Source organism: Trichomycterus rosablanca, chromosome 3 (genome assembly GCF_030014385.1).
Source record: "Trichomycterus rosablanca isolate fTriRos1 chromosome 3, fTriRos1.hap1, whole genome shotgun sequence".
NCBI lineage: Eukaryota > Metazoa > Chordata > Actinopteri > Siluriformes > Trichomycteridae > Trichomycterus > Trichomycterus rosablanca.
Genome location: NC_085990.1, coordinates 19025331 through 19050286, shown reverse-complemented (window position 1 = coordinate 19050286; position 24956 = coordinate 19025331). Strand labels below are relative to the sequence as shown.

Genomic DNA, 24956 nt, shown 5'->3' with positions numbered 1-24956 from the left:
ACGTCCCCCTTCTGTGGAATGCATGGAATGGCAAGTACAAACCATGGCATGGCAAACAGGCATGTATAAATGTCTGCTTTTGTTATAATTCACAAAAATAAAGAGGAAAAACAAGAAAAAGAGAAAAAGAATAACATTTTAAACTTTAAAGCAGGTACACCCCTTCATTCTACGAACAACCGAAGGTAATATAATATATTATGTACATATTCATGTAATTTTTTCAGAAGCTAAAGTCTATGCTAGTATTTACATAGCATAGTGGTTTAAACGCTTTAGCGTGGTCGGTTAAAACTGAGAAAGAGTTTCGAATTTCGATGTAAAAATAAAAACTAAAAACCCTCCAACTTTGCACATAGAGCACTAGGTAGGCTTCTAATCCTCTTTCTGTCGTGCTTTAACTAGGGTACCTTTGTAGGAAACAAAAAGCAATTTAGGACACAGCTCGACACACACACACACACACACACACACACACACACACACACACACACACACACACACACACACACACACACACACACAGCGGATGTGTGTGGAACTTGATGTAGCCACATTGAAGTAATGAATGCCGCTTTGTTGGGATTCGCTTGTTCGTGAGACCACGCTTCGCGTTCATACTTCTTATTTATATTGCAAATGGTCCTTTTTAGGATTTAAAAAAGGTTAATAAACTATATATTAATTTGAAACGAGCTGAATTAAAAGTTATTAAACCTTGTGAATTACCTCAGAAACTTTATAGCAGCGGCAATACTTGAACGTTTACTCTTAACTGGTAAGTGTCCGAATCTGTCTTAATGTTTGCTTTTGGTGTTCAGTAATTACGTTAGAAATAATGTTTTTGTGTTTTAAAACGTTTTAAACATTTTGCTTTATGAAATACTAATGCATTTTAAACAAATAAAAACAATACAGTTTTTCCCCACTGCTTTTAGTTGGATAGGTCGTGCGATCCTTTTGCATGGTTGTGTTGATTGCATCAAAAATGAACTTTAAATAGTGTATTTTACTAATTATATTAATGACAAAAGGCTTTTTTTCTCTTTTGTCATATTATCCTATTTGAAACGAAGGAAAGATGACCATTTAGAGTAACATTTCCTGCTTGAAATGACACAAACAATTCATTCTGCTTCTCAGACATATCAGTTAACCTAACCCAACTTAATCAACATGTATTATCCAGTGTGATCTGCACTGTATAGCAACATCATATTTAGCAATATCTAGATTTATTCGATCTAAAGGCATCTCTGAATATCTGTGTAAACAAATCTCTTAAACTACTGCAGCAGCTTGTTTGTAAACATTCCTTTAGTGTGGAATGTGTTTGCTACAAAGATTTGGTTCTATTTTGGGACAAATAAATACAGAACTCCCTGAGGATGTGTTTTATTGCTGTATTAAAGCATATAACCTTGTTATATTTTGTTTTTTCTTACATGAAGGGAAGAGAAGATTGTTGGAAAATAAATGATGTGGGTTTGTGTGATGATCTGACACAACATGACTCAAAATGCTTTGTAAACTGACAGAAAAAAGGAAAAGCAATTGTATAGTGGAATTGTATTGCAATACCCCCAAATTCCATAGAAAACTATTTAAAGGATGTCATTAGTAAGATTCCAAGTTAAAAAGAATAAAAGGAAGTTCTTGTTTGTTGTGCTAAATTATTCTGCAGAATCTAGATTTTTTTCACCTATATAAAATGTTGATGACCAAACAACCACCTCCCCAAACACGTGTTAAAATTTTAATGTATATTTTAATGTATTTCCAGTCATTATATGACCTGTGTTTGACTGCATGCTTGTGCAAACACCTTACTTTAACCATTTTAGCAGCTTGTTTGTTTACACTTCTTAATTATAAATGTAATTTGTCTGGTTGGTTGAAAAATGAATTTAGAAAAGAGCAATGTGAAACGTTTGTGTTTAGCAAGGAATGTTTTGAGTAAGTGTAAGTGGTGGAAAATTGTTTGTTCTGAGACTTGAGTACACAAGACCATGCTTGAACAGCAAATACTCAGCTATGTCTGGAAGTCACTGACTACAACTAAATATTAGTCAGTGCAACCCGCACCCCTCAGTGCACCATCGTTTTTTAGGTGCCATTCTTGAAATAGAGATCTCTTGCTTTTCTTAGCACAGGTTGGGGTTGATGTAAGTGATCTCACTGCACAGACTGTGTCCAGCTCATACACTAAACACAACCTAATGGCTGTGAGGTTAACCATAAGACAGCACAAGTTATGATTTAATATTGTGACGAACTACTTTTTGCTAGGGGTGTTATGTTCCTGTCATTGTTTTGACATGGCTAGAATAATCTAATACCTTACAGAGAACCTGATTTTGGCAGTAATTTGGTCACTGGGTCAACATGCACTAGTAAACTAGTAATCTGATAACAGGAAACCTCTGAGTCTATATAAGTCTGTAATCAGATTTCTAAGATAGGTTGTGACATGTGGTGAAGCCATTTATTTTTTAAGCTTTAAAGTGTGAACACTGCTGCTGTTCAATCAAGTAGGTTATAATTAAACTTTTTTATCGACTGTGTACCTGTTTTATTAGTTCAATGCAGTTTATATACTTCCGTATACAGATAATTGGCAGATATGTGGGGCTGCTTTAACTGTTAAGTTTCATATAATTTATACATGCAGTCTATTTACAGTGGCTTATTTTGGACTTCAATGCATTAAACCTTTACGGTTTAACTTCAAATCAAAACGTGATCGCATCCTGAGGGTATCAAATTGAGTAAGACTACAGCATGACTTCAGTTTTAGGTTTTCTGTTCTAGGTTACTGGACTAGGAATCTAGGATGCTGGTTCAAGCCCCTGCCAAGTTCCCACTAAGCAAGTCCCTTAACCCTTAATTGCCTGGATTATTTTTGGTCACACTTGTAAGACGTTTTGGATAAAAGTGTCTTCTAAATGTCGTAAAAGTGTGTTATAGCTACAGTACAAGTCCGAAAAAAGATGTTCAGCCACATTGTTTGAAAAAAAAAAAAAAAAAAAAAGTTTGTTGTTAATTCCCAACAGCAATGGAATGAAATACAATGTTTGGTCTTGACTAACATAGTTAGAAGAAATATCCATAAAAGTGCTAGGTTAATAAAATGCCCGTGGAGCTCCAAGCATATCGCCTTCCACTCGTGTGCCATTTATTCTATTTAGTTCCCCCCCAAATGATTTATCCATTCACGTATGGTCTAGTTTTTTAATCTCAACAATAAGCATGAACACTTGGGGATATCCTGTGGTAGCACAAGGTTTGTTTATTGTATTCTATCTATTAAGTTCTTTTTGAACATTAAAAGAATGCCCAAACAAAGCCTTTTATAGGTGTGAAGGCCATGGGAAATATGCTGAGCTTGTAAAGAGCGTGTAAATAATTCCAAAGGAAACTGTACATGTCAGTGACTGCCAAAAATGTTGCTTAGCCACAGATTTTTTCTTTAATTTTCCACAATGTCATAAAATTATATTAGAAAGCATATTTGTCTGTTTATTCCTAGTGTACATTCTGTGTCTTTGTCACGATGGGAGTGATGTGAATCATTCTTAGTCCACTATGTAATAGATATGGAAGGTCAAGAATTCTTAGATTTACATTTCATTTAATTTTAATAATAAAAAATCTTATTACTATAATGTAGACTTGGCGAAATGACTTAAAAAATCGGAGTACAGGCTAAAGCCTGCTCTTTTAAAGACACACCCTCGGTGCTGCACGTCTTTTGTATTTGTCCTGCACTCTACAGATACACAACATTGTGATGCTGATACTCAGTAGGTGATACTCAAACCTTACTGGTGCATAATAAACTAAGGAACCAACATTACTGTAACCAATTGTGATTGGTTATTAATCTAGAAAGAGGCAAAATGAGTTGTTTTACTAACTAAAATCAAATCCTTTGTAGGAAATGGAGTTGGTGTGTGTTATCTAAGCTCAGATTTTTTTTTCTGCCCCACAGCTGAAATGGACCTGTCTTTAGTAGCAGTGTTGTGTTTTTCTTACCTGGTTCCAGCCTTGGGTGAGTGTCTCTTGTTATATGGTTTTGCTTCCTATACTCTTAACACTTACTGCTTCATACATCGGTAGTCCTTAGAAAATGTGACTTGGAAAAAATGGAATGTCATTGACATACAGATCAGAATCAGAACTTTTGAGGTTGGTGTTGGCATACTGCCTCTTACAACTTTTCTCCCCAGTGTGACCTGCTACTAAACACAAAGCTAGATGAATCGCTGTAGGACCATGTTGAATAGTTCCATGTGTTTTTAGTCTCCATTAAATGATGAAACCAACAGGTCTGAGATGAATAGAGCTATTGATTGCCAATGGTCAAGCCCTAATGGCTTTTCCTGGCCTATGTGTGTGTGCAGGCTCAGCCTTTGGCAGGGAGATGACAGGTAAGTGGGATGAGGCTTAGTTGTGTGTGAAAGGAATGTGTATCTAGCTGGTTTTGGCAAAGCTTTGTTTCAGCATAGTGCATATGTTCCTTGGAGCTACACAAAAGGGCTGCATGATTTAGTTATTTGTTAAAATGCACATGTCAAGGGTAACGCATGGCAAGGGTGCAGTATTTGGTTACCGCAGTCAATGAATGAATTAATTAATTTGGATAAGCCTGCAGTGTACTGGAACACAGTTCTATTGAGTGACAAATCAAACTGGAACTGTTGGACCTTATAGATTAGTGCTTTGTCTAGTGCACGAAAAGCAAGGCTTATGACCAGAAGAATATAATCCCCACAGTAAAGCATGGAAGTAGGCCTGCAGTGTGATATTTTTCTGCTGTAGGAACTGACAGCCTTGGTCATATGAGGCATTTTGAGAAGAAATATTATGTCTTACTATGAACTTTAGTAAGACAGTGATCCATCCCAAACACACTTCTAAGACAACCGGAGCTTGGTTAAGGAATCAGTTATGAAATATCCTGGAGTGGCATTCTTTGGTGGGATTTAAAGAAAGCAGTTGCAGCAAGCTTTTGTGCAAGAATAATTCCCAAGATTCCACAAGAGATGGTCAGAATCTTACCAAAATTGCTTAATAGAGGTTATCAAGGCAAAAAGAGATCTAGATGTTTTTTATTTCATTTGTCAACTCACTTTATAAAATTGCTTGTATGTCAATAAATATTTTTTCTCTGTTTACTGAGACTCATTGTATGTTTTCATTCACTTCCATACACATCACCAAATTATCTAATAAGGTGAGAGTTGAGTATTTCCGATTGCAACCGTAATAATATGACCAGCTTAAACACAAAATCTGATTTGAGAAGAAAACTGGAATTGAGCACAAAATCTTGCAGCTTTAACATAGCTGCCTGATTAAGGCAACATCCCAAATCTGCGTAATGTATTTGGCATTGTAGCTACACCATTTACTTTTTAGTGCCCTACATGGAAAAAAAAGATGCAATTAAATGTTGTTTTTGTTGTTGTTTATACTAAAGTGCCAGAAAAACTGGCACAGGCGAGCCTATGAAAAATACATAGCAACTCCACCTATTCATTTATTTAGCTGGCATTCCATAGGACCCCTGGTACTTCTACAAACGTCTCTGACAGGTGAACGCCATGTGTGCTTCCTTTTTGTCAAGTTACACCTGTTCATGTCCTGTATTCATTCTGATGGGTTTGGCCTCTTCCCCCCACTCCTGTGGGGGACCCACTTAGTATTAGACTGGTGTACCAGGTTTTCTGGCACTTTAATGATTTTGACTCATGTAGAGCAGTAGCAAACTGTTACTTCTAAACCGTACTTTATATCACACAAGCCCTGTCTTTGTGCTAAACATGTCCGTACTAAAAAAAACTTCCACTGTTAACAGTTCTACATATTACACCCGTGCAGTGGCCAGAAATTGTCATAAAGTTAAGAGATTACAAAGCCCACCCATTTAGAGTGAAGATGTAATTATTCAGTTTTACTGTCATTTGAAAATTGGTCTTTTATAGGAAAATTATTGCCAAGCAGTATGAGCAGATGAAATTAAATTACTACTATGTTGTGTTGTATTAGTAAGTATATTATTTTTAGAATCTCTCTGAGGGACTAGTGGACTAGTGTTCCCCTGTGATGCAGGGCAATATTTGACATGTGACCCCTGTAGAGTTCAGTGTGTACGGACATATCGCTGTCCTGGTGGATTTCTGAGAATGACTTGACCTTTGCAGCGTTCCCAGTCTCTCCATTTGTGCTCAAGCAAATGCACCACTAAGTAGCACATCACTAACACTGAGAACTGCAACGTTTCAAAGGACTTTTGTTCATGTTCAGGTGAGGGTGGGGTGCTAAGTTATCCTGCCTTGGTAGTCTTAACAATTACAGCATTCATGAGCTGTGGGATTCAATATAAAGATTGTGTTCTGTGTGTGCTCTGTGTTGTTGTTTTGAATACATTGCCATGGCAGGCTTGTTTATTTTAGTGTGCAAATGCATGCTTTTGGGCGGTCTTCATTTCCCCCAAAACAAGTCAAGTGTGGGAACATTTTGCTGGTCCTTAAAAAAGACATGTGTGATTTCATTTTGATTTTAATAATAGCATTTAGCTACAGAGAGTATAATTGATAAATATTTGTGTAAGTGTTTGTGTAGGTGCATTTTGTGCATGGCTTTTGGGTATGAGAATGTTAAAGGATTATGTAATGCTTCTTTACTCCAGTTATCACAACTGGTAAATCAACACATGCATTAGAACACTTACTATATGTAGCTAAAAGTTGACAAAATGTGCACAGTTGATTAGTGTGTTTGACATCACATTACAAAACCACAGAAATTGATACAGTGTTGTGTCTAGAACAGACTCCACTCTTCTAGAAAGGCTTGTGGCAATTTTGAAGTGTCTGTGGGACTTTGTCAGGCATTACAGAAAGCCTTGTTTATAACCAACATTCCAATTCATCCCAAATGTATTAATAGGGCTGATGTTAGGGCTTTAACCTGCATGCTGGGCAAGAAAGCGTTGTTTATAACCAGCATTCCAGTTCATTCCAAATGTTTTAATAGGGTTGAGGTTAAGGCTTTTAAAGGCCACTGGAATTCTTCCAAAGTCAACTCTTCAAACCCTTTTTGTGCACCTAGCCACAGTCATGCTGTAACAGGAAAGTGCCTTTCCCTAATTGTGGGGGGTGGCTTAGTGGGTGGCACTGTCGCCTCACAGCAAGAAGGTCCTGGGTTCGATCCCCAGGTGGGGCGGTCCGGGTCCTTTCTGTGTGGAGTTTGCATGTTCTCCCCGTGTCCGCGTGGGTTTCCTCCGGGTGCTCCAGTTTCCTCCCACAGTCCAAAGACGTGCAAGTGAGGTGAATTGGAGATACAAAATTGTCCATGACTGTGTTTGATGTAACCTTGTGAACTGATGAACCTTGTGTAATGAGTAACTACCGTTCCTGTCATGAATGTAACCAAAGTGTAAAACATGACGTTAAAATTCTAATAAACAAACAAACAATCCCTATTTGTGGCCACAGAGTTTAAAGCATATCTATTTACATCATTGATTTTATACATCTGCTCACAATGGGTGTTTCTAAAACATCCAGACTTAATAATTAGTCGTGATATCCATATATATTTGGCCATTTAGTATACCTTGATTTTAACAGCATAATTTTTAAGTAAACAGTTTAACATCGATAAGTTTATTGAAACTGTAGTTTTCTGCATTTCTTTAATTCTATCTTCTTTGCTTTCTCCCCAGCCTCCACAATGGATGACGCCCCTGGTAAGAACATTTTTCCAACACATATATTTATATCACTTAAAACGCAAACATGGAAGTGACTGAAAACGATTTCAGGCCAAAGCTAGCTCTGTTTAATGTCAACCAGACTGTGCTGGAGTGTTTGAGTCACAGCAGGTGAAGTAAAATGTTTATGAACATCCTCAGCTGGAGATGTTATTGCAGTACTCTGTTGGAATGAATGATAGTTTTATAGTTCACTTATCCTTTGAGAACGGTCTTCAAGTCTATTTGTACGTGTATAACGCTGTGAAAAGAGAATCTAATCTCGGCCAGGTGAAATGCCTTTATTTGTCATTTATACAGATGCTTATATACACATGAACAGTGCAATGCAATTATTTGTCCACATATCCCAGCTTGTTTGGAAGCTGAGATCAAAGTGCAGGGTCAGCCATTTTTATAGTGGTTTTGTTATAGACTTAATATATATAATTATAATTATTTTAGATCTTCCTGTCAAAAATACAACTGTGTATGTTTATTTTACTAAATTGTTCAAAAAGCTGGTTTTATGTTTGCAATGTTTGCATGTGTCTTACGACCATAGTTGTACGGTTCTCATTAAAATTTCCTAACCTTTTTTCAACATTGCTGTGAAAAAAGTAATTGATGTATTTTTTTTTTTTTTTTAGCTTTTATGAGTTTATATTTCCCAAACTAAATATTTCAGATGATTGCACAAATACAAAAATATACTACCTTTATTTGCCATGCATACATATACACATAAACAGTCCAATACAATTATTTTTTTGTAGATACCAACTTGTTTATAAGCTGAGCCTGAAATCCAGGGTTGTCCATTGTACTGTGCCTCTAGATCTGAGAGGAAAAGGGCCCGACAATGGCTGCATGGCAGAGCCGGGATTTAAACCCACCATCTTCCGAATGGTAGCCCAAAGCTCTACCCACTAGGCCACTACCATATTACTATTTCATAAAAAAAGCCATTCAAAACCAGACGGCCTTGTGCGATAAAGGCATTTCCCCTGTGTTACTCAATTAACTAACTATTTAAATGTCATTGATGAATGGGATCAATTAAATCAGTTACACCCTGGATTAATTACTATCAGCTCTGTTGAATCTAAACATTACTTAAGAAAAACCTTTTTTTAAATCTTAAAATATAAGAAATATATCTAGCCGCTCAGGTGGCGCAGCGGTAAAAACACACGCTAGCACACCAGAGCTGGGATCACGAATACATCGTGTCGAATCTTAGCTCTGCCTGGGGAGAAAGGGGAGAAAATGCATTAAAAAAAAAAAAAAATTATATTTATATATATATATACAGGGGTTGGACAAAATAACTGAAACACCTGGTTTTAGACCACAATAATTTATTAGTATGGTGTAGGGCCTCCTTTTGCGGCCAATACAGCGTCAATTCGTCTTGGAAATGACATATACAAGTCCTGCACAGTGGTCAGAGGGATTTTAAGCCATTCTTCTTGCAGGATAGTGGCCAGGTCACTACGTGATGCTGGTGGAGGAAAACGTTTCCTGACTCGCTTCTCCAAAACACCCCAAAGTGGCTCAATAATATTTAGATCTGGTGAGTGTGCAGGCCATGGGAGATGTTCAACTTCACTTTCATGTTCATCAAACCAATCTTTCACCAGTCTTGCTGTGTGTATTGGTGCATTGTCATCCTGATACACGGCACCGCCTTCAGGATACAATGTTTGAACCATTGGATGCACATGGTCCTCCAGAATGGTTCGGTAGTCCTTGGCAGTGACGCGCCCATCTAGCACAAGTATTGGGCCAAGGGAATGCCATGATATGGCAGTCCAAACCATCACTGATCCACCCCCATGCTTCACTCTGGGCATGCAACAGTCTGGGTGGTACGCTTCTTTGGGGCTTCTCCACACCGTAACTCTCCCGGATGTGGGGAAAACAGTAAAGGTGGACTCATCAGAGAACAATACATGTTTCACATTGTCCACAGCCCAAGATTTGAGCTCCTTGCACCATTGAAACCGACGTTTGGCATCGGCACGAGTGACCAAAGGTTTGGCTATAGCAGCCCGGCTGTGTATATCGACCCTGTGGAGCTCCCGACGGACAGTTCTGGTGGAAACAGGAGAGTCGAGGTGCACATTTAATTCTGCCGTGATTTGGGCAGCCGTGGTTTTATGTTTTTTGGATACAATCCGGGTTAGCACCCGAACATCCCTTTCAGACAGCTTCCTCTTGCGTCCACAGTTAATCCTGTTGGATGTGGTCTGTCCTTCTTGGTGGTATGCTGACATTACCCTGGATACCGTGTCTCTCGATACATCACAAAGACTTGCTGTCTTGGTCACAGATGCGCCAGCAAGACGTGCACCAACAATTTGTCCTCTTTTGAACTCTGGTATGTCACCCATAATGTTGTGTGCATTGCAATATTTTGAGCAAAACTGTGCTCTTACCCTGCTAATTGAACCTTCACACTCTGCTCTCACTGGTGCAATGTGCAATTAATGAAGATTGGCCACCAGACTGGTCCAATTTAGCCATGAAACCTCCCACACTAAAATGACAGGTGTTTCAGTTATTTTGTCCAACCCCTGTATGTATGTATATGTATATATATATATATATATATATATATATATATATATATATATATATATATATATATATATATATATATATATATATATATAAAGAAAATATATCTAAAAGTTGCTCATGATATGTTAGCCTACTATTGCAAAGAGTTAAAGTCTCAGTGGTGTCTGGCTCTTAATATACAATGCACGATGAGTGTAGTGGTCAGATGTTTTTTCTCACTGCTTCTCCAACAGAAATTCTGCTGTGTGGTTGAGGCACTGGCACCAATTGTGGAGTAACAACGCACTACGGTTAATTATACATTGCTGGTTAGTGTAAAAAAATGCCTGGCAACTTCACATGTGTCAGAGGGGGCAGATGTCAGCCTGTGGCTCTTCCTGACCAGTCTGAGTGTGGTGTAATTGGAAAAGGAATCGGAAAAGGGAATTAAAAAGGACAAAATTTGGGGAAATGTAAAAAAAAAAAAAAATCTTTAAACATACCACTGCTGTCCACTTTGGATACAACTGCCATTAATCAGATAAATAATTCAACTTTTTAAATTATAAATAAAGCCATCATAAATTCCAGACCAGCATCATCTCAGTGATTAAATTGAACAGATCCTGCCAGACACAAATCAGCTCTGTTGCATTGGAAAGGCATTCTTAGTTTGGGTTTGAGACAGGGCATTTAACCAGCATTGGCATCCGTATCTCTCACAGTCAGGCGACACTTGTACTAAGATGCTTTTAAAAATACAGGCCCAGAGTGGCTTTGGGGTTGTGCAGCGGTCTAATATGCTAGCACATTTCGAGTGTTCGAACTTGCAAGATTGAATTCAGTAGAGCCACCGACTTGGCTGGGTGTCTACACAAACACAACTCTTGTTGTACAGGATCATTTCCCACTACCGTTGCGATCTGCAATCTCAGGGACTGATCCATACCCTGTGCAATGGTGTGGGAAAGGAGGGGGGGCTCTGTGTGGAAACCCAACACTGGCAGATTGGGCACTTGCCGATTGGGGCATGTGTGGTGATCCCTCTCTTCTTGGACACATTGGGGGTTATGCAAGCAGCAGAGGATTCACAATCGGAAACTGGAAATGACTAGATTGGGAGATAAAGGGGGGAAAAAAACAGAGAACAAAGACTGAAGAAAAAAATCTGAAAATTAGGCTTTTATTTTTACGTTTTATATAATAAAAAGTAAGTTTCAAGTCTGGATATTAATAATACTTGTTTACTGTATGTACAGTAACACCATTTTACTATAATTAACCTTGCAGTCACAAAAAACTGATTTTTCTTCATTATCTTTTTCCAGTAGACTATGACAGCCCGTTCCATTATGGTAAGTCTGAATGAATTTCATACTTTTACAGAATATTAAGGTACAGAGAATAAAGATATGTTTGTCAACAATGGAAATGGAAAGTTTGTTGCACCAGTCATCTCTATTAATCATGTGATTTCATTATATATTGTGCTTGTGTTTGACATTACAAACTTGAACTGATTAATCTTGTGTAACCAGTAATTACCTGTCCTGTCATGAATGTAACCCTAAGTGTGTAAAACATGACATTATAATCCTAATAAATAAATACTTAGAATTCTTAAATGTCATATCTAGTAAGTGCTTTAAATGGTTTTATTATTTTTTAAATTTTATACAATGCTATTTCCTCGACTGCTCCCGTTAGGGGTCGCCGGCGGATCGTGATCCGCATTATTAATTTGGCACAGTTTTTACGCCGTATGTCCTTCCTGACACAACCCTCCCTATTTATCCGGGCTTGGGACCGGCACTACAATGCATTGGTTTATGCATCCTAGTGGCTAGGTACCTATAGGACAATTCAGTGTCTCCAATTAGCCTGTATGTCTGTAGATTCCTCTTTAAAGAGCTCAAAGAGCTGGTTTGCATATGTTTTACGACCATCGTTGAACGGTTCTCATCAAAACTTTCCTTTATTCTTTTCCCACATTGCTGTGGTGAAGTAATTGATGCCTTTTTGATTGTCTGAATTGTTCCCAGACTTAATGTTTCAGATCATTAAACAAACAGAAAAATATCTTTATTACACAAAGGAAACCTGAGTAAAAACATTTTCATTAACTGCTATATCCTGGTCAGGATCGTGGTGCCCTGTTTTACTGGGGAAACACTCTGCACAAGACAGGTATACCCTGGACAGACCCCCCCCCACTTCCCCAAGACATGGACGATATGTCTGTGTAGATGCCCTGCCAGCAGATAGCACTGCTGTATTTGAACCTGGATCTATGGCTAATGTAATGGACCACTGTGCCACCTGAGTGCCCTTTAAGCCATATCACTCTTGTTGAATTGTAACCATCCCTATTGTAACCAAATAACCAGTCAAAAAACAGTAAAGTACTGAAGTATGTATGCAGAGAAAAAATGAACACCTGTCCCTGGCTGCAACATTTAGTACCAAGTTTTAAACTGCTTTTGGAAGCAATGTTTGTTTGTGTGTGTTTTAGGATTTTTACATCATGTTTTACACTTTGGTTACATTCATGACAGGAACAGTAGTTACTCATTACACAAGGTTCATCAGTTCACACAAGGTTATATCGAACAGAGTCATGGACAATTTTGTATCTCTGATTCACCTCACTTGCATGTCTTTTGACTGTGGGAGGAAACCCACGCAGACACGGGGAGAACATGCAAACCACACAGAAAGTACCCGGACTGCACCATCTGGGGATTGAACCCAGGACCTTCTTGCTGTGAGGCGACAGTGCTACCCACTTAGCCAACGTGTTGCCTGGAAGCAATGTCAAGATAACAGTTGTTAATTGGCAGCTTCATGGATTAGGTTACTAAGGATAAATGAACTAAGTTAAGGCCAAGCAGCCTCAAATTGGCCATACCTGGTGTGGTAACAATACACTGCCATTGGACTATCAAGCTTTAGTTCTGTGCATAACACAAGGTCTGTATAGAATAGTGTCTGAAAGAATATGACTGGCATGCACAGAACCCCAGACCTTAACCCCATTAAAAACCTTTCTAACAAAATTGGAACACTGACTGCTTGACAGGCCTTATCTCCTGAAGTTAGTGTCTCACCAAAAGGTTCAACTCAGTCGTGTCTAATTTCTAGTGGAAATATTCTCAGGCAATATTTTATTTAATTCTACCCCATTCACTCTTGTATATTTTGGGATGTCTGGTAAGTGCATAGTTTACTGCAGTGAAATGCTTGATTTAGGCTTGATTTAATCACTAATTGCCAGTTTGGGTGTGTTTACCAAACAGTAACTGAGCTCTGTAGTAATTTTATACCAGCCAAATGGGAGTGTAATGACTGGTTGGATAATAACATGGTACATTGTGTATTATTCTTTGCATCCCCAAGGCCTAGCTCAGACATTCCCAGCCTCCAGTTTACACTGTTGAACAGTATGTGCCTGGTTGTGTTTATACTTGTCAGCTTTGTTTCAATTAAAATAAACCCTGGTGCGATTGCTCAGTTAGTGCAGCTCGTTACAGTAAGTTTAAACATGTCTTTTGGGCGGCATGGTGGCTCAGTGGTAGTACTGTCGCCTCACAACGAGAAGGTCCTGGGTTCGATCCCCAGGTGGAGCGGTCTGGGTCCTTTCTGTGTGGTTTGCATGTTTTCCACTTGTCTGCATGGGTTTCCTCCAGAAGCTCCGGTTTTCTCCCATAGTCCAAAAACATGCAAGTGTGGTGAATTGGAGGTACAAAATTGTCTATGACTGTGTTTGACATTAATAAATTTCCTTGACATCCTAATAAATAAATAAACACGTTCTTTTGAACTCCGTAGCAGAGCAGGATCATTTGAGCAAGGGGGGTCATGGTTAGTTTCTAAACGAATTCTGGAGCAGTTTGTTTTAGGTGGGAATGCAATGCGAACCAAAGGCATCTAAACAAACCTGACATGTGGTCACAAGATGCGACACTAAACGTGCCACGACAGAACAGAGTGTATTGAAAAATTTATTTTAGAAAAGTAAATGTGCAGCAGAGGAATTTCTGGTGTTGTTTTGACTCATTTGTTTTTCCCACTTTTGCCATGTTTCCAGTTGGTAAAGATACCAGCATGTATGCTCAACCCAGATATCTGCATATCTGCATTAAGACCAGTGTGGTGCATTGTCTTGTCTGTAACCGAGCGTGTATAGGGTTTGTTTAAGCTCATAACGTAAGAAATAAAGTGTACTAAGACAGAGTTACGTGGCACATAACTGTACTTGACTGTTTTGAGGCGTGACACAGAATACAAAGAGAGAGAACCGCAGAACACCCTCCCATTGATTGTGGAAACCCCAAAGGGACCAAATGCATTGAATATGCACATGCAGTAACCATTCTCAGTGTACTACATTATAAAAAAACTCTGATACCATGATAACTGGCTTGCAAAATACGTCATACATGCATCAGTTTTGGTTGGGTTTGATTTTAAGCTTGTGAATGTAAACACTAAGCAAGCCAGGACTGAAATGCAACAATGTATCATTTTTTTGGGAACTGAACCACAAGTATAAACACAGCCTTAAATAGCTTGCTATCCAACACCTCCTGCTGGTAATTTGTTTACTCTGGGTTTCAAATGGCTTCTTTGACCTCCAGAGGTTAGTAAAGTAGCGAATCGTACCCAAGGAAAATTACTGTTACAACACTAGTGAATGGAGAAGAAGTAGTAGTAGCCATCCAGATGAATACCTGTGGAAGGTGGGAAAAGTATCTAATTAACACAGGATTCACCTTTCAGAAGAAGCAATTTTTCTAAGTAGTACTATACTCATGCACCACTTTATTATATTCCCAGTTCTTGGACGTTTATTTGTGCTGCTTTCTGGCTTCTGGCTTTCAGTTTTATAACTGCTTTCTGGCTTCATTATAGCTCCATTTAACATGCCATCCTGTTTTTTATTATCTTCCCAGCGTTACCTACCACAGTCTAAACAGCCAACCCACACACATCATTATTTAATTTTAATGTTAAGCAAAGGAATGTAAACTATTATTAAATTAATGCCGTAATAATTTAATCTTAAATAATTTCCAACAGTTGACTCTTGATTCCATATGAAAGCACAGCTACAGTCTGTTCAGAGTAAAAACACAGATTTTAAACTCTCTGGCACACCCTCAGTTTTTTCTTTGTGTATAGCCGTGTTAGGAGTTTCTAATCTGAACTTCTTGTGCATTTATGTGTTTGAAATAATAAACAACAAAACCATTGAACATTAAAATCACAATTGGTGAAGCTGTTTAGCATCAGTATGGAGTCTGACAGCATTTTGAACTGTCACATGTGGATCTGTTTGTACCTTTTTTTTTATTACTAAAATGGTGTGGCTGTTTCACATCATGTCCCAGTTTAAAGGTACAGTGTATCACAAAAGTGAGTACACCCCTCACATTTCTGCAGATATTTAAGTATATCTTTTCATGGGACAACACTGACAAAATGACACTTTGACACAATGAAAAGTAGTCTGTGTGCAGCTTATATAACAGTGTAAATTTATTCTTCCCTCAAAATAACTCAAAATACAGCCATTAATGTCTAAACCATCGGCAACAAAAGTGAGTACACCCCTAAGAGACTACACCCCTAAATGTCCAAATTGAGCACTGCTTGTCATTTTCCCTCCAAAATGTCATGTGATTTGTTAGTGTTACTAGGTCTCAGGTGTGCATAGGGAGCAGGTGTGTTCAATTTAGTAGTACAGCTCTCACACTCTCTGATACTGGTCACTGAAAGTTCCAACATGGCACCTCATGGCAAAGAACTCTCTGAGGATCTTAAAAGACGAATTGTTGCGCTACATGAAGATGGCCAAGGCTACAAGAAGATTGCCAACACCCTGAAACTGAGCTGCAGCACAGTGGCCAAGATCATCCAGCGTTTTAAAAGAGCAGGGTCCACTCAGAACAGACCTCGTGTTGGTCGTCCAAAGAAGCTGAGTGCACGTGCTCAGCGTTACATCCAGCTGCTGTCTTTGAAAGATAGGCGCAGGAGTGCTGTCAGCATTGCTGCAGAGATTGAAAAGGTGGGGGGTCAGCCTGTCAGTGCTCAGACCATACGCCGCACACTACATCAAATTGGTCTGCATGGCTGTCACCCCAGAAGGAAGCCTTTTCTGAAGTCTCTACACAAGAAAGCCCGCAAACAGTTTGCTGAAGACATGTCAACAAAGGACATGGATTACTGGAACCATGTCCTATGGTTTGATGAGACCAAGATTAATTTGTTTGGTTCAGATGGTCTCAAGCATGTGTGGCGGCAATCAGGTGAGGAGTACAAAGATAAGTGTGTCATGCCTACAGTCAAGCATGGTGGTGGGAATGCCATGGTCTGGAGCTGCATGAGTGCAGCAGGTGTTGGGGAGATACATTTCATTGAGGGACACATTAACTCCAATATGTACTGTGAAATACTGAAGCAGAGCATGATCCCCTCCCTCCGGAAACTGGTTCGCAGGGCAGTGTTCCAGCATGATAATGACCCCAAACACACCTCTAAGACGACCACTGCTTTATTGAAGAGGCTGAGGGTAAAGGTGATGGACTGGCCAAGCATGTCTCCAGACCTAAACCCAATAGAACATCTTTGGGGCATCCTCAAGCGGAAGGTAGAGGAACGCAAAGTCTCGAATATCCGCCGGCTCCGTGATGTCGTCATGGAGGAGTGGAAAAGCATTCCAGTGGCAACCTGTGAAGCTCTGGTAAACTCCATGCCAAGGAGAGTTAAGGCAGTTCTGGGAAATAATGGTGGCCACACAAAATATTGACACTTCAGGAACTTTCACTAAGGGGTGTACTCACTTTTGTTGCCGGTGGTTTAGACATTAATGGCTGTATATTGAGTTATTTTGAGGGAAGAATAAATTTACACTGTTATATAAGCTGCACACAGACTACTTTTCATTGTGTCAAAGTGTCATTTTGTCAGTGTTGTCCCATGAAAAGATATACTTAAATATCTGCAGAAATGTGAGGGGTGTACTCACTTTTGTGATACACTGTAAAACTCATCATAACTACTCGCATGTTGTCTGGATAAGCTTTAATGTAATAGCTGCATCTCTATTATTGATTAGCATGTTTAATTAGTGTTTGTAATGAATAAACTGTTGGCTACTGGCTGTTAAAAATCTACATTCTGAATTCTAAACTGGTTTTGCTTACGAGTGTTCGTGTTCATTTTGCTGTTCTGTATTACTGCCACGTTTACTTCGTTGATATGAAACTCAACATATCGTGATGTGTTTTATATTTTGACGGGAAGCTTGAGGTTAGAAATTGGCAAAATGTGCATCCCTAGTGTAGTTTTCTTTTGCAGTGATGTCCTTTGCACTGTGTAAATACACCGAACAGCCATAACATTAAAACCACCTCCTTGTTTCTACACTCACTGTCCATTTTATCAGCGCCACTTACCATATAGAAGCACTTTGTAGTAGGGATGTCCCGATCTGATCTCAAAGATCGGAATCGGGCCCGATCAAGACATTTTTTAACTGATCGGTATCGGCTTTACTAAGGCCGATCCTAAGCCCGATCCTTTGTTTTACGTCAGCATGTCCGCTGTGTGGAAATACTTTAAATTGGAAAGTGAAACGAGTCCAACAGCGGTGTAATGTCTGCAATGCGAGCGTTTCACGAGGCGGTAGTAGCAGAGCTGCGTTCATTACTGTACTATTTATATGGTGTGTGAGACAAGGATCACTCCTGTTTTCAAAACAATAACTTTTAATTCGAGTATGAAAACTTCAGGACCATAACATACAGCTTTTACGAGTTTACGTGTTACAAGACTGAACGACATCTCCGTATCAAGCACTCTGATTGGCTTAGTTATGTAACCGAGTGTCGTAGTGATGCACTTGCTTAATAAATAAATAAATACACGGTATATTCACTAATTGTCGGGAGCATAACACTTTATTAATTTCTTCTGTTACGGTACCGAATAGCGGACAGCTAGAGTCATCGCATTAGCCAAGCACGCTATTTCATGCACTATGGAAGCCCCAAAGGGTCAAAACACACTTCGCGTAGAAACGTCCATCAAACCATTGTCACAATACAACCACAGAAACGTTTGTTACAGTTACAACACGCATACAAGTACGGTGGCTCATAAGAAACAAATCAGATATCATTTAACCAAACGATCTACAATTACTACCAGTGTTCTAGTTTCACTGCTACAATGCTGCACTAAGTTTGTTTACTTATATTTTGTAAAAATAAAAGAACATTAAGCAATAGCTTGGATGCAGGCAATTTTTTTCCTACAGCACTGCAGAGCTATTCAGTTGTTAAACATATACATTGGATTAATTTGAATAACTGTAATGTACTTGAAGTGTGCACTGTGTGAACAGTATTATCTAGTTCTTATCTAGACAATATCTAGAGAATACAAGTATCGGTTTGAGACTCGGTATCGGATCGGGATCAAAATTAATGATCGGGATTGGGAACAAAAAAACGTGATCGGGACATTCCTACTTTGTAGTTCTACAATTAAGAAGAAGAAGAAGAAGAAGAAGAAGAAGAAGAAGATATACTTTGTCATATATACATATGCAGGTGTACAGTACAATGAAATTCTTTCTTCGTATATCCCAGCTTGTTTGGAAGTTGGGGTCAGAGTGCAGGGTCAGCCATCTTACAGCGCCCCTGGAGCAGACAGGGTTAAGGGTCTTGCTCAAGGACCCAACAATGGCTGCATAGCAGAGCCTGGATTTGAACCACCAATCTTCCGGTTGATAGCCTAAAGCTCTACCCACTAGGCTACCACTGTCCCAGTAGTCCATTACTGACAGTAGTCCATCTGTTTCTCTGCATGCTTTGTTAGCCCTTTTTCATGCTGTTCTTCAATAGTCAGGACTCTCCCAGGACCACCACAGAGTAGGTATTATTTGGGTGGTGGATCATTCTCAGCACTGCAGTGACACTGACATGATGGTGGTGGTGTGTTAGTGTGTGTTGTGCTGGTATGAGTGGATAAGACACAGCAGCTCTGCTGGAGTTTTTAAACATCTCACTGTCACTGCTGGACTGAGAATAGTCCACCAACCAAAAATATATCCAGCCAACAGCGCCATGTGGGCAGCGCCCTGTGACCACTGATGAAGGTCTAGAAGATGACCAACTCAAACAGCAGCAATAGATGAGCGATCGTCTCTGACTTTACATCTACAAGGTGGACCAACTAGGTTGGAGTGTCTAATAGAGTGGACACGCTATTTAAAAACTCCAGCAGCGCTGCTGTGTCTGATCCACTCATACCAGCACAGCACACACTAACACACCACCATGTCATTGTCACTTCAGTGCTGAGAATGATCCATCACCTAAATAATACCTGCTCTGTGGTGGTCCTGTGGGGGTCCTGACCATTTGAAGAACAGGGTGAAAGCAGGCTAAAAAGGTATGTAGAAAAACAGATGGACTACAGTCAGTAATTGTAGAACTACAAGTGTCTCTTTATGGTAAGTGGAGCTAAAAAATGGACAGTGAGTGTAAAAACAAGGAGGTGGTTTTAATGTTATGGCTGATCAGTGTATATGTAGTATGTACAAGTAGATGTGCCTCCTGTGTGTACAATTCTATATTTCCCCTAGAGGATATCAATCAATCCATCCACCCTTCCATCGTTTTTGTATTATTTGGGTCGATTATTTTTAGCCTTGTGGTACTGGTATTAGTGCATAAATTCAGCAGCAACAGTTAGACTCAATAGCCACTTTCTTTTTTCATGCACACAACTTGTTAATCCTTCATTAGCTTTTTATCAAAGGACAGTAATCACAAAATGCTGGTTGCTTTATATTTTTGAATGCAGCATTATTTTTTTCTCTTACACTCCTACTCCTTCACACTACACAGCCACTTGTCATTACTATGTTAGTTTTGTTGCAGTTCTGAGCAGGGCCTCCACCCAAATATTATCTGGTTAGTGCAGGTTCCTTTGCAGTGCTGGATATGATCAAAATACAGTACTCTGCAAAAGTCAGATTTGTTGTTTTAGCAATTGTATAATTACCATATACTGTATAATTATTTCTCATATATCTTTATTACAATACAACTGGAATATGTAGATACTCCCTTCTACAGTCCGAAGAAGCTTGATCAGAAACGGTCTTTTTTTCCCCCCGATGGGTGGTAGCCAAGAAACCACTTTATGGAAGGGTTAAAGGGCAGGGTGAAATTGGTCCAGTTGTTGACAGCCTAATTAGTAATTGTTTTATTTTTTAGCATGATAACGATCCCAAGCACACTGCACTACAGTGAAATCATAATACTGGAGAGAAAAACAGCTGTTAAAACAGTCATAAACTGGCCTTCACAGAGTCCAGACTTTAATAGTATAGAGGCATTATGGGATTACCTGGCCAGAAAAAGAAATAAAAGAAACTCAAAGAAGTCATCTGGGAAGTGTTAAAAGAACCCTGGTGTAATATACTAGAAGATTACTTCATAAAACTTCAGGACAGTCTCCCCAAAATAGTTTGTGATGTGTGCAGTGCCAAGGGAAGTCAGACTGACAGGAAAGTCATACTGACTTTTGTCTGGACATGCCTTATTAACTTATTCCTTTGTCTGTTTCTTTCAGACTATGAATCGGTGCGGATCGGCGGGTTGGTCATCGCCGCTGTGCTTTTCTTTCTGGGGATCTTCATTATAGTCAGTGAGTATTGTGTGCAACACACTCCAGTGCTGGAGTTGATATCTTCAGTTGGAAATGATGGTGAATAGGAAGTCTTTATTAATTGGATTTTGCTAAATCAATAATCAGTTATATAAAATAAATGACATGCTTTTACCTATGTGGCAAAAGTTCTACAAAGAACTGGTTTAAGTTGTATGGAGGAACTTTAATGACCTGCATTGAGCCTTTACCCTAACCAAAACTAATGCCATGGGGATAAATGGAATCTTTGATTGTGAGTCAGGCCTTATTGTCTGACATGCGTCTTTAAATGTGTTTGTAACTAAATGACCCAAATTCCCAAGCCTTCCTAAAAGAATGGAAGCTGTTAATGCGGCCAACTTAAAACCAATGGTTTTTGGGTGGGATGCGCAACATGCTTGCATTAGATGTTTAAATATTTTGCTCCTTTTTAACTTATTTACAGTCCCCTCCACAATTATTGCCACCCCTGGTAGAATGAGTAAAAGAGGATTTTAATTAAATTATCTTTTGCTGAATACGCTTCATTGGAAAAATCCAACCTTTCATTGAAGTATGTTTATTTTGAAACATCCTTGTCAATAAATGATTATTTTAACAAAACTACATGTGCCACAAATATTGGCATTCCAAAAAATACGTGGAAGAAGAGAATGGATATAAGCCGTAGCCTAGTGGTTAGTGTACTGGACTAGTAATCAGAAGGTCGCTGGTTCAAGCCCCACCACAGCCAGGTTGCTGCTGTTGGGCCCTTAAGCAAGGCCCTTAACCCTCAATTGCTCAGATTGTATACTGTAACTGTACTGTAAGTCGCTTTGGATAAAAGCGTCTGCTAAATGCTAACAATGAAAAATGAAAATGAAATATAAAAATAGCTGCTCACCTGAAAATGTGCATATCTACAGTTATATCACTGAGGGGCGGCACGGTGGCTAAGTGGGTAGCACTGTCGCCTCACCGCAAGAAGGTCCTGGGTTCAATCCCCAGGTGGGGCAGTCCTTTCTGTGTGGAGTTTGCATGTTCTCCCCGTGTCTGCGTGGGTTTACTCCGGGAGCTCCGGTTTCCTCCCACAATCCAAAGACATGCAAGTGAGGTAAACTGGAGATACTAAATTGTCCATGACTGCGTTCGATATAACCTTGTGAACTGATGGACCTTGTGTGAAGGTAAACTACCGTTCCTGTCATGAATGTAACCAAAAAAGTGTAATACATGACGTTAAAATCCTAATAAACAAACAATATCACTGAGAGAACTGCTTCAGGTTTGAAGAGGGCTCTCTTTCAGAAATTAGATTAGATAAGATTCAACTTTATTGTCATTACACATGTGCAAGTACAAGGCAATGAAATGCAGTTTAGCATCTAACCAGAAGTGCAATAAGCAGAAAGTGCAGGATATACAGTATCTATGATATACATTATTTACAGTGGGTAAATAGCAGTGGTATGAACAAGATATATGAAGTTGAATATATTATTGAATGTACTATAAACCAGATATACATCTAAAAACAATATACAGATTAAGGTGCAGATTAAGATTAAGGTGCTATGCAGGTTAAAGTGATACAGATTAAGGTGCTATGGACATGATAGAGGAATATATATATAAAACATGGTAAACAGATGTATACTGTATATATGGAACTACTTTATGTACAAATGAGGTACAGTATGTACCAATGATATACCTAGCAGAAAAAGGATGAAAATTGTCCCTAGGGATGAATAAAGTATCCATCCATCCAGGAAAAATTCCAATCAATCTGGACTGTTACAAACTAGTCTGGACAAGGACCCAAGTATGGTAGGAAAGATCATCTTGGGGTCATCAAGTATCCAAAGCTGGGTCAGATGCCACCTCCATAACAACAGATTATTTTAAAGACTTGCCAGGAAAAGCCACTCCTGTCATCTAACCACAAAAGTAAGTAACCTGGAGTTAGCTAAACACTACTACCGGGACTTTGACTGGATCCAATTTCTATGATAAGATCGAACAGAAAAAAATTTGCTTTTCGCAGTTTCCGGTCCTGAAAACCTTGTTAGGGAACATGGCATCATGAAATGCCAGGAAATTTTACATTTAAATCTCTCTGCCTCTGCCAAGAAACTAAAAATGGGTTGTCTATGAGTCTTCCAGCAAGAAAATTATTAAAAACATATACCCAGACATAACAGCAAAATGTTGATCTGGACATAGCTTTTGCCATGGCCATCTCGGTCCCATTATTAAACACTACATATAAGACGTGTGGGGTGAGCTAAAGAGGAGATTGCACAAAAGGGGATCTAGGACCCTGGATGATCTGGAGAGATTCTGTGAAGTGGAATGGTCTGACATTCCTTGCTCTGTATTTTCCAACCTTATAAGACATTCTAGGAGAAGACTAAGTGCCGTTTTATTGGCAGAAGAAGGTTGTACAAAGCATTAAACACAGGAGTGCCAATAATTCTCTTACAAGTGCTTCATATTTTATTGATTAGCACTACTCTGACTTTATTATGTTTCCTGTAGGCCGAAAGTGTCGCTGCAGAGGAGGCCATGCTGCTTAAGGTGAGGAAATGATGATTAAGACTTAAACATGACATGTGTATTATTCTTTCTTTTTTGATTAGTTAGTCTGTATTAAGACTGTGTTTGTTTTTACCGCTCAAGGCCAGTGGGATCTGAAACTGAAGCAGCTTGAGGTGAGAATATTTTTTTAGCATTTAATAAGGGCTTGATTTGCTTCTTCTTTTTTTTGATTTTTTTTTTACATGTTTTAGTGATTATTTGCTTTTAATTATATTTTCTTTGTGTGTGACGTCAGTCGTTACTACCAGGAGAAGCTGCAGTACTGGAGACAGCTGAACGTTTTAAAGAAATCCAGATGTCTTAAATCTGCTTTTACTATTAGACACTGCCATTTCTTACACTCAAATACCTGATAGATACTTTATTAGCTGATCACCAGGATATATTTTACATTATGTATTAGGGACTGTAGATGATTTGTATTCTGGTGATTGTTAGGAATACATTTAAACACATTATGAACATCATGACTCCTGTAATCTGCTTTGAATGTTAAGGCGTCTTTTTCTTTAAATTGTAGCATTTTATACATTTTTGTAAATCCTTTACATTGTTTTCAAGACTTTCTGTTACGCTTATTCATTAGGTTAAAATTTCACATGACTGTTTTTCTAACAAATAAAATTGATTTTGATGGACTACGCCGAGGTTTTAGTGTTTCTGCTCGTCTGAAATGTTCCTGGTGGGAGAACCAGGGGTGAGGGATTTGGTTGTGTTTTTATCTACACTTGCCTAGCACTTTATTAAGTGCATCGATATAGTACATGTATTTATTAATTATTTTATAACCTACACCTACCACACATGTTGCCATTTTCCTGACTCCCACTGACCACATAATATTCTAGTGGGGGACCATTTCCAGCAATTTAATGATACTAACATGGTAATAACATGGCAATGTGTGGTGTTCTGGTTTGTATGAGTGTATGAGGTACAGAAGATGTGATTTTTAAATACTGTTTAAACTGACTGGCGCTCACTGTATGTAGGTGGACAGATAGACTGGAGCTACAGTGGGGTCAAAAAGTATTTAGTCAGCCACTGATTGTGCAGGTTCTCCTACTTATAAAGATGAGAGAGGTCTGTAATTTTCATCATAGGTACACTTCAACTATGAGAGACAAAATGAGAAAAAAAAATCCAGGAAATCACATTGTAGGATTTTTAAAGAATTTTTTTGTAAATTATGGTGGAAAATAAGTATTTGGTCAATAACAAAAAATCAACTCAATACTTGGTAACATAACCTTTGTTGGCAATGACAGAGGTCAAACGTTTCCTGTAAGTCTTCACCAGGTTTGCATACACTGTAGCTGGTATTTTG

At 38.8% G+C, this 24956-nt stretch overlaps 1 protein-coding gene across 2 annotated transcripts; it reads left to right on the top strand.

Moving 5' to 3' along the window:
* Positions 1-505: 505 nt before the first annotated feature.
* fxyd6l (FXYD domain containing ion transport regulator 6 like) lies at positions 506-24258 on the top strand. 2 transcript variants are annotated; one of them, XM_062991931.1, is made up of 9 exons: positions 506-778; positions 3992-4051; positions 4404-4430; positions 7733-7756; positions 11656-11679; positions 20972-21046; positions 23570-23608; positions 23711-23742; positions 23865-24258. In XM_062991931.1, exons 2-7 carry the CDS (start codon positions 3997-3999, stop codon positions 23605-23607), a joined length of 243 nt encoding a protein of 80 aa, XP_062848001.1. In that variant the 5' UTR covers positions 506-778; positions 3992-3996; the 3' UTR covers position 23608; positions 23711-23742; positions 23865-24258. The 2 variants fall into 2 exon arrangements, with proteins under 2 accessions (XP_062848001.1, XP_062848000.1); XM_062991930.1 differs by having other exon boundaries at positions 11653-11679.
* Positions 24259-24956: the final 698 nt, after the last annotated feature.

Bases quoted from the DNA above. Each gene is read 5' to 3' on its own strand.
- fxyd6l (XM_062991930.1), top strand. From the start codon at position 3,997: ATGGACCTGTCTTTAGTAGCAGTGTTGTGTTTTTCTTACCTGGTTCCA. The intron at 4,431-7,732 runs GTAAGTGGGATG...CTTTCTCCCCAG, and splicing joins CTTTGGCAGGGAGATGACAG to CCTCCACAATGGATGACGCC. The intron at 11,680-20,971 runs GTAAGTCTGAAT...TGTTTCTTTCAG, and splicing joins TGACAGCCCGTTCCATTATG to ACTATGAATCGGTGCGGATC.